General features: G+C 30.6%; 2 protein-coding genes across 2 annotated transcripts in view; both read right to left on the bottom strand.

The window, feature by feature from the left end:
* Positions 1-258: 258 nt before the first annotated feature.
* Positions 259-5352, bottom strand: LOC102587414 (2-oxoisovalerate dehydrogenase subunit alpha 1, mitochondrial-like). The gene is made up of 9 exons (XM_006356655.2): positions 5053-5352; positions 2234-2371; positions 1918-2100; positions 1678-1835; positions 1492-1591; positions 1284-1395; positions 1002-1141; positions 737-922; positions 259-550 (listed from the first exon to the last, which is right to left on the bottom strand). The coding sequence occupies exons 1-9, from the start codon at positions 5236-5238 to the stop codon at positions 383-385; spliced, it is 1371 nt and encodes a 456-aa protein (XP_006356717.1). The 5' UTR covers positions 5239-5352; the 3' UTR covers positions 259-382.
* A 4095-nt stretch (positions 5353-9447) lies between these two features.
* The window catches only part of LOC102587744 (2-oxoisovalerate dehydrogenase subunit alpha 1, mitochondrial-like), a 6806-nt gene continuing 5580 nt past the window's right edge, over positions 9448-10673 (bottom strand). The window contains exons 8-9 of the mRNA XM_006356656.2: positions 9788-9973; positions 9448-9692 (exon numbers count right to left, since the gene is read on the bottom strand). Of these exons, the coding sequence (XP_006356718.2) occupies positions 9525-9692; positions 9788-9973 (354 nt within the window). The 3' untranslated portion in view covers positions 9448-9524. The remainder of the gene's footprint in view (positions 9693-9787; positions 9974-10673) is intronic.

A 10673-nucleotide genomic window follows, 5' to 3' on the forward strand; every position in this document is an offset into this window, starting at 1 on the left:
GCTTACGAAGGCGGTAAATGGAACTCAAGTCGATTACCTTTGCAACAAGTTGGGCATGGTTAATATCTATGCTCCAACTTGAGGGGAGTGTTACAAAATGTATGTAAACATCATTTTAGTAGTATACATAGGCATATTTTTAGCTAGTAGATCTGTAGGAATCCTTCATAATTAGCTAGCAGATTTGTAGGAATCCCTCTTTATTTTCTTTCCTAAATTAGCACCTAGTATATTGTATTTATATCTTGCTTATCTATTGGAATAAAATATGAACCTCTATTCGATTACAAAGTTATTATATATGTTGCCGAGTAGAATTATATGCTAAAGTAACATCACTTTAATTTCTCAGAAAACGATACTACATCATTTGCATACTAGGCTATACATGAAAATCAGTAGGGTAGTCTTTAGGATATTTGTTGATTGCATCTCTAATAGACCTCTCTTGTTCATGGAGATTAGGTGGCATTTGTTCATATACATCACTAAACAATTCTGTCAATGCAGGCTTCTCCATTCCTTCTGCTGTTTTAATTGCCTCTAATACCTGCCGCATCACAATGAAATATCCTCAGGGGTGTCAAATGAACGGGTTAAAATGTTACTTAAACTGAAACAACTTAATAAAACTTTCTTAATATATTTTCACAAAGGTTTGGTCAATTCGAGCTAATAAATGAGTGGATTGGATTAGGCAGGTCATAATTTCATGGGCTAATTTTGTCATCCATACCTGTTTCTTGACATCTCTGTAGAGTTCAGATTCTTGATCGTCACTCCACCAACCATTTCTCTGAATATATTTTCTGAATATGGCAATGGGGCTTCTGGCTGTTTTCCAGTATTCTATTTCATTTGTTGGCCGATACTTTGTGGAATCATCAGACGTCGAATGGTGTCCTACTCGATACGTCATTGCCTGACATTTTCACCAAAATAAGGACACAAGTACAAATTTGTTACCTATATGATGCATTCAAATGTCAATAAAGTTTCACCTCAACAAGTATTGGTCTTTCCTCACTAATTGCCATATTACGAGCTGCACGAACAGCATTATAAACTGCAATAACATCATTCCCATCTACGCGAATACTTCTTATTCCATAACCTAGCCCCTTTGCCACAATGCCATCACCTGCCACAACAAACAAAGCGCGGAGGAGGACTCAATATAGATTAATCACATCATGTGTCACAAGTCTTCCTTTCTTGCGTAAAACTCATGTCTAGTCAAATATCGTCATATAAAATTAAGACTACAGAAGTAGTGAATTTACTTCGAAACTGTTCGTGTACAGGGGTGCTTATGGCCCATCCATTATTCCGACATATGAAGATAACAGGAGCTTCCATAACAGCTGCAAAGTTCAATCCAGCATGAAAATCTCCCTGCATTGTTTTTTTTATCGCGAGAATTACCTTTTTCGAACCGTAATTGGTGAAATTAGAATGTAAATTATTTCAAAGTGATCATTTATTAATTACCTCACTAGTTGCACCCTCCCCTGTATAAGCAACAGCACAAGCACCTCTTTTATCCATTTTCAAAGAATAAGCCACACCAGCAGCCTGAGATATCTGAGTGCTGAATGTACAGGGGAAAACAGAGTAATTATAAGTAGTAGCTAGCACATTATTATCGCGATTTCTACTAAGAATTTAATATCTTACGCCAAAGGTGAAGATATGGTAATAACATTATGTTTATTAGAACCATAATGTACTGGCATTTGCCTGCCTTTCCCTTTATCATCCTTATTCCCAAAACATTGATTTGTGCATTCTTGCACGGTGAAGCCACGCCATAGTAACACCCCTGCCTCTCGATACTGCAATATAAGTTTAAGTTTTATGTACTGACAGTATAAAATTAAACTATATACATAATTAATGAGGTCGATCGTCGTTTACTTGAGGTAATACAAAGTCATGTGGAGATAGAGCAGCAGCAGAAGCAATGTTGATAGCTTCTTCACCAAAAGTGGTCATATAGAAAGAAATCCTCCCTTGCCTTTGTGCTTCATAAAGGAAAGTGTCCATTGTCTTCAAAGTAACCATAGCACTATACATGTTCACAGCTACTTCTTCCCCTAACTAATTTAATAAATTAGTGTCAAATAAAATGAAATGCGGGAAATTTGAATTTGAAACACATATTTATGAAAGATGAAAAAAATTTAAGTAGTAAGATTAAAGATTCAATTGTGGTACGTACATACGTACGTACCTGATCATGTATGGTATTAGAAATTAGAGATCCATCGTCATGTAGAACTCGATAACATGGTAATCTCTTATCGGATGCTTCTGAAATAAACTTCAATTGTGATGTCAATGGAATTTTTCCACCTGGAAAATCCAAATTCTGCATTCATGTTCAATCAAATATCAAATACAACTAAATTATACTCTATAGATCAAAATTTTAACCTTATATAAATCATCTCCCTAAGTATCATTTTTAAGTGTCTTTACAAGTGTTTTAAGAAAATACTAGTAATAAAAAGAGTCATTTGATTAATTTAACCTTATTTGTATCTTTAATATTTCACCAATAATTCAATCTACCTTCCATGTTTGTTTACTGTATTAATGTATTTTCACCATCATCAGAATGTTTAAATGAAATGTTTTCATGAATGCAATTTATATACTTGGTAATTAGGATGTAATGCTAAATGAGTAAAATATTATGTACGACATTAATACTTATCCGATAATCACTACTTCTATATTTTTACTTATCTTTTTTAAAATTTTAAATTTAGATTAAATATTTTTTGATCCATGGTCTGACCTGTGACCTCCTCCCAGCCTCAAGGGCCAACAAGATGATTTGGGTTGGGCTTATAGGCCTTAGTTTTGATTGAGCTTAAATTTTTTTAGAAAAAATTACCAAAATACATATCTTATTTTATCATAATCTCTAAAATTTCCTATTGTATAAAAGATTTCAAAAATCCCCTCTCGGATACCTCACTTCCCTCTAATTGATACATCCCTATCCCTCTCGGATACATCCCTCCCCTATGTATCCATATCATATCCCCTCTCGGATACATTCCTTCCCTATGTATCCAAATCTTATCCCCTCTCCGATACATTCCTCCCTTATCTGATACATCCCTCCCATATGTATTCAGATGTCCTATCTCCTCTCTAACACATCCCTCACCTATGTATCCGGATGTCTACTGATATATCCGGAAAGTCCAGTGATGTATCCGAAATTCATAAATTTTAAAAGGAACTTTTGTAATTTAGAAAAGAGTAGGAAATAATGTAATTAGTTGTTAACATTATGGGATTTATGTAAATTATACTTTTTTAATACTATTTGCCTTAATAGTGGGCTAGGTTAGGTTTGTCTGGGTCAAACCTATTTTAACGGCTCTCAATTCTTAAGGTTAGAGGTGGAAAAACGTTTGTCATCTGAGAAAATCTCTTCGTGTTGAATGATTTATCATTTGAATAGAAGAAAATAAGATTTTCTAATACATTAATTCATATTTTCCTGTGTATAAATAAAATTTTGTTATTAAAAAAAATAAATTAAATTTGTAAAATTTAGGTAAGTGGGAGTAATTAATGTGATTGTTCTGTTTTGAAGGGGGTGGGGGATTTTGTGGCTGTTTAAATTAAGTTGGTCGTTCTTTGTTATGACGTGTAAAGAAATAAATGTAGCGGCTAGTTATGGAGGCGTTGGGTGCCTCATAAATACTAACTTTACGTGAAGCCGTTTGACAATAGAAAATTTGGCCATTTGACAGAAATTTAAAAAGTTTATAATATTTTTTTTATTTTAAGATAAATTAATAGTTTTTTTATTTTTAATTAAAAGATATTAAAGTTAAAAAAGGATCAAAATGTTCAAAAAAGTAAAATAACATAGTGAAAAATATGTTATTTTATCATTCTGGCCAAATTTTATGCCAAAATGATTTTTCCTTTTAGATATTTGTGTGACTCTAAATTTTTTCATTAAATGTAAAAAAATATTAAATTTAAATTATATTTAACTACAGTAAAGTGACATTCTTTTAACGAATTAATAAGGAAAATGTGTCGCATAAAATGGACGGAAGAAATAAAATAAAAAAGTATTTTCTCCGTTCACCTTTTTCTCCCACTATTTCAAATATAAATTTTCACTTTTAACATATCAATAAAAAAGGTTACAATATTAATTATTTATTCATCAAATCATATCTAAAATATATCAATTAATATAAATATTATAATAAAATATTCATATTAATTATTATTATTTCGGTCGTTAAAACAAATAATAAAAATCAACGGAGGGAGTAATTAAGTATATCATTCATTTTGCATGTACTGTCTGGTTCCTTTTTTTCTTTTTTTATCCCTTCTGACTTGCTTTTGAAAGGTAGAAACACAATCTTTGGCATGTCATCAAATCACTTCAAACAAAAATAGTATGTAATTTTTACGTCATTCCTAAAGTAAAAATGTATGTAAATTACTAATGGTTTGAACAATGTTAATGTATTTTCCCTTAAAACAAACAGACATAGTTTGAGTTGAAGAGTATCATGCAAATTGAAAAAGATGAAAATTTTTAAGTAATTAATTGTTTTTTTTTTCAACTTATATGATATATTTTCTTCGTTTTATATTACTTATCTATTTTTTCCTTTACACGTACCCTTTAACACTTTTTAATATCCTCTATATTTTTGTGTGGAAAATCAAGTCGTATATACAAATTGCACTTATTTTTTTGCTTTAGTTATTATAGGAATATAATTTACTTTATTAAAGACCAATTTAAAATGGGTTAAATGAATTTTGTATAATAGGTATTCGGTCTTAAAATGCATCCTAAAAAGATATATGTACAAACTTCCGTTAAAAGGTTCAATTTTTTTCATTAGTTCTCACCTTATTGAAAATATCTGCATAACTGAAAAGTTACTTTAATGGAATATTTCTATAAGTTCAGTGACCATTTGAGAAATTGACTATAGTAATTATAAAATTACGATTCAACAGAAAAAAAAAGAAGAGAGAGTTCAAACATGCCTGATTTCGGTGATCAATATTTTCACGATAATCATCGTCACAACTGTATGGATCCAGTTTTTGTCCAGCTTCCATTGACCCGAAACATCTCCGTACGACGGTGGTGGTAGACTTGCCGGAAAAAGCCATCAGCAGCTTTCGTATGACACCATGATTATTCGAACTTCTTAAAAACCAAGTTGCCATTGAAACTTTTTGGATACTATAGCCTTTAAGTCCTAGTGGATGAGCTAAAGTTAAAGTATGTAATGTGTAGGTACTTACTCATTATATAGGAGGAAGAATAAACGTGATATCACAAGATAAACGCATGCTTCATATCACAAGAAAAAACGCATGCTTGGTAAGATAAAACAATACTCACCGACGAGAGGGAGTTGGTTGGATGGTAAGAACTCCTCACTTCCAACCCGAAGGTTGCGAGTTCGAGTCACCAAGCAAAAAGGGGTGGTGGCTTACTTTACTTTTTCATCTGTATTAAAACAATATTATTTTATATAATTTGTAATTCTTTAATTTTAACATGATATAATTAAAATCACAAGATTTAAAAAGATATTTGTGATACTATACACCTATTGAGTTTAAAAATTTTAATTCAGAAGTTTCTCTTACTTTCTTAAATTTCGGATTCAATCAAACCAAGAGAAAGCGTATAAATTAATTTAGAATTACTCATCCAAGTCTCCTTACTTTCAAAATTATGGAAAATGCATAAAAATAGCCAAATATATTGAAAATAATTTAAATTTGTCATTCTTCAATACATATATTGGACCTCAATTATCCTTTAAAGTTAGCTTTTTGTTTTTTGTTTTTCACACGATGTTTGATATCTACATTGTAGTCCAATACATATAAATATACCGTATGTGTTTATATGCTTTTATTAAGGCAGTTGTAATCTTTTTTTTTTCTTTTCAATTAGTAGTATTAATTTTTCCTCCAGTTGTAGTACAAGTTACAAGTTACAACACTACCAACTACTTACACTTAAACGTAACATGGGCTCATTTATATTTTTCCCATTTCAAGTCAATCTCACTTTGCTGGCTTTTAAATTTCTATTCCCTTTTTGCTCTTGGCTATTATAGCTACAAAACAAATATCCTATGTTCGAATTCATTAACCTAACTCACCTTTAAGGAACTTTTTCCATAGTTAGGTATTTGCTTTATTGTGATTTACAAAGGCTAGATTAGGTTTGATATTATTCAAAACAAATAAAAAAAGATCAAGGTCAATAGATGACAGTTCGACAAGGAATTTACCTCTCCTCACTCCAAAAAAAAAAAAAAAAAAAAATCGAGGTCGAACTTAAATTCTAAAAAATAAGTCGGGGCCTTTCTATTAATCATATAGAAGATGGTAGAAACTTAATCTTAATTTTACTTGTTCAATTTAAAAAATTAAAATAGCAACAAGGTTAAAATAGTTTTAAAAAATCTCTTACTATAATTAATTTAGTATTTATTAAGAGATGTATAAAGTAAAAGAATGATAAATAATTTCAGACAAATGAAGTAAGATTAAAGACTATAATATGGATATATAATAAAATATGCACTTCATTTACTAATTCTTGAGAATTCTGTAAAATTTATTATGACCGAGTAAAAAAAGAATAGAGAAAGGAAAGATCGAAAAGTACAGAAATTAAGACAAATGAAGTAAGAAGATTAAAGACTGTAATATGCATAGACAATAAAATATGCACTTCCTTTATCAATTCTTGAGAAATTTGGCTAAATCGCCAAAAAATTTGGCCAGAATTTAGTCAGAATTTGGCTAGAAATTTAAAAAGTCTATAATATCCTTTTTATTTTAAAATAAACTGGTCTTTTTTTCTATTTTGTAATTAAAAGGTATTAAAGTTAAAAGGATAAAAATGCTCAAAAAGGTAAAATAACATAGTGTGAAATATGTTATTTTACCATTTTGGTCAAATTTTCTGGCCAAAAGAATTTTTCCCATTTAAAATTAATGGATAAATAAAAATGAATAGACAAAATAAAGACGGAAAAGTATAGAAATTAAGTTGGCCAAACCCACAACAACCTTATCGGAAACATTTATTATGTGTAATACGGAAAATTTATGTTCCCTCATTTTTCAAATTATAAACTGGTGCTTTTATTTTTTTATTTTGTTTTAAAATAAGTGATTTTTCATATAATTAAGTAGATATTAATGATATTTTTTCAATTTTATCTTTACCCAAATAATTTTTCAAGATTTTATTAAGGATAAGTAAATTTTACTTTCTAAAAATAAATAGTTATCTTATGGAGTGTGCCTAAATTAAAAACACAGACCTATTTTTAAACGGAGAAAATAATAGGAATGTAGTACAACATGGTTCACTGGACAAGGTTGTCTCTTACCTTTTCAAAGACGACGTTCAGGACCACCCGACAGACATTTTCACTCGGATATTATTGGGTGATTTGATTTATCAGTTGTCAATTTGTAGATATGTTAAATTATTAAAGGAAAAAGGGTCAAAAATACCTTTCAACTTTGATTTATAAGCTGACTATGTTCTTACCGTTAAAATAAAGTTATTTTGACCCTCAGCGTCTACAAACTTGTTACCTTTACCCCTAAATTGGATGGAAAATCTCAAATCAACAAAAATGATCCCATTTTACTTTAATTACCCAATTGCTGAAAGAGGAAGGGTGTTTGATTATTGAAGCAATGGTGGGATGTTTGGTTATGGGTTGTCGAAGAAGAGAGTAAAAATGAAATTGTTTGGTGGTTTGGATGGTGGTTCCAATGGTGAGCTGGTCGGAGATGAAGGTTTTGGGTGAAGATGAAGATGAATAGGTTATATGATTAGGTGGGTCAAATTGGGTTAAAATTGGATAATTTAAGTAAAATCAGGTCATTTTTGTTGATTTGAGATTTTTCATCCAATTGAGGGGTACATGTGACAAGTTTGTAGACGGTGAGGATAAAAATAACTTCATTTGAACAGTAAAGACATAGTCAACTAATAAATCAAAGTTGAGGAGTATTTTTAACAATTTTCCTGATTATTAAAATATTGATTATCATTTTATTAATTATTAATAATAAATTATTCGAGTCTCGATTTAATTAACCATTATGGATAAAATATTAAATGACACAAAATACAAATTTATTTTTATGAGAGACAAAAATATATTAGCACAGGAAAAATGTCATTATCACTTGCAATCTGACATTAGCCTAATTTGCAAGGAACTTTTGATTCCTCTATCTTTTCTTTTTCAAATATTTACCCCATGCAAGGTCAAATAAATGCACACATTTCATTCTTCTCCTAATAAATACCTATAAATCAAAAAAAAAAAAACTTTAAAATCAGTGAGAACCAACCTCGTCTGAAAATTAGAAGATGTTTCAACCATGAAAATTGTCCATGCATGAGAATGGGGTTTAAGATGAACAGTAGGCAGAAATTTTTAGAGTATGTTTTGTATGGAGGAAATATTCTTCCGATTTTTTCATATTTGGTTGGTCAAAATATTTTGGAAACATTTTATCCGGGCAAACAAGCTTCTCAAAAATATTATTTTACTTATTTATCATACACTAAACTTTTTTTTTATGTATGCTCCTTAACTCTCTAATAAAATGTGTTGGGTCATGTGTACGGTTATGTTCAAACAAATATTAATTTGAAATGGCTACGTGTGTGGCTACGCTTCTAGCCCTTTAATCAAATTATTGTGTGTGGGTGGTGTGGGTGGTGTCGTGTTGCGAGTTTTGATATTAGTCAACAAAGAGATCGTGCTAGAATCACATGATTTTGAAAGTACCTAACATCTTGCCCTTAATTTAAAGAATAATTTCTTATTAACTTTACAAGTTAAATTTTCCTTTTGATTAGAAATCCAAAGAATGGTGACTTGAACGTCAAAATTTAATTACTGCGACTTTAAATAAATAAATTAATAATTTATTTTCAAAATTATCACATCAATTAGAAAACCCTTCAAACCTCTTTAAAGCAGCGTGTGACAATAAATAAGAGAAGTCCTCCTATCTTAGGTGTAACTTGTAAGGCAGTTAGTTAGACTATTAACCCAGCCCTAGTTCTTTGGTTATATCGTCTTTAGCAAAAATAGTTTACTAGCTGTGTAAACATCAATTAAGTTTATGTCCCTTTAAATAGAAATATTATTTTGCAACACTGGGGAATATTATTTGGGTCCAAAGTAGAGATTAGTTACTAAATTAGCTGGAAATGAAGAAGAATGAGGAAAAGCTCAAATAGTTATCTTGTTCTCTTAATTGAATTGCAATTAAAATCGCCTCAATATATATATATATATATATATTTTATTCAAAGGATTGAGTCGAATACAACAAAAATTATATTGCATTAGTACTTGATAATCATGCACTCAACCCCATCGCAATATTGTATAACAGAGAGTCCCACAAAATTTTCATGTCTAGCGAAAATCAGGGGAAATAGCTTATACAGGCACATCAGAAGGATACTCTTTTGGGTATTTTTTAATAGTATCTCTAATAAACCTCTCTTGTTCTTGCAAATTTGATGGAATTTTGTCATAAACATCACCAAATAAGTCTGTCAATGGAGGTTTCTCCACTCTCTCTGCAGCTTGGATTGCTTCCACTACCTGAGATATAAAAAAAAACAGGACAAAAAACAATCATATTGAATTTTTTGGCAGATTTTAGTACGAAATAACGCGATGGTGGTTGAATCTTAAACCTGTTTTCTGATGTTTCCGCGGAGTTTAGTTTCATTTTGATCATCCCACCAGTCATTTGTTTGAATCCATTTTCTAAATCTGGTTACCGGGTTTTTCTCTGTTCCCCATTGCTCTATTTCCTTTACACAACGATACTTTGTTGAATCATCAGATGTCGAATGATGGCTTACTCTATATGTCATGGCCTGCACAGAGTTATGAAGTAATACTAAGTTGAAACCTTTTTTTTCATTTTCACACTTACTGCTCGAATAATAAGTAGTTTAGACAAATACGACTATTAAGTATATGTCGTCTTAGAGGTTTGTAAAAACCTTTTAAGACGACAGGTAATATGTGTTGGGGTTTATTTGCCCTGATTTCTTACCATAAATAAGTATTCCTTTTAGGAAAAGGTTTTAATATTTTGACTAGTCTTTTTCTTGTAGGAAAATGTTTAGGACTCTATAAATAGAGGTTTGTTCCTTCTAACTTAATCAGCATTCACAATGTAGTCTTAAGGCCTTTGAGAATTTTGGTTAGGGGGAGAATTTGTGGGTCACAAGCTTGATATGTTATCACTTGTGTGAACCTTCCATGTATTCCGAGTGAATTGGTTGAGATTATTTCTCTCTATATTTTGTACTCTCATATTTATAGTGGATTGCTCATCTTAATGAAGATTTTTGTTGGAGAAATTGTTTCAGAGAGGTTCTCTGTGTCGAGACGTAGATTTGATGGAGGAGATTATGGAGAAGAGATGCAAGATCCTAAAGATTATGTGAAGAAGGTGGACAAATTTATTTTGTCAGAAATTCAGGCCAAGGGGGAGATTTGTTGGGGTTTATTTGCCCTGATTTCTTACCATAAATAAGTTTTTTTTTTAGGAAAAGGTTTTAATATTTT

Source organism: Solanum tuberosum, unplaced genomic scaffold, assembly GCF_000226075.1.
Source record: "Solanum tuberosum cultivar DM 1-3 516 R44 unplaced genomic scaffold, SolTub_3.0 scf00227, whole genome shotgun sequence".
Taxonomy (NCBI): Eukaryota; Viridiplantae; Streptophyta; class Magnoliopsida; order Solanales; family Solanaceae; genus Solanum; species Solanum tuberosum.

Excerpts from the sequence above, each read along its gene's own strand:
- LOC102587414 (XM_006356655.2), bottom strand. The coding sequence starts at position 5,238 with ATGGCAACTTGGTTTTTAAGAAGTTCGAATAATCATGGTGTCATACGA. Across the intron at positions 2,372-5,052 it reads ATATTGATCACCGAAATCAG|AATTTGGATTTTCCAGGTGG; the intron begins GCATGTTTGAAC and ends ACATGAATGCAG. Across the intron at positions 1,396-1,491 it reads GGGAGGGTGCAACTAGTGAG|GGAGATTTTCATGCTGGATT; the intron begins GTAATTAATAAA and ends AAAACAATGCAG.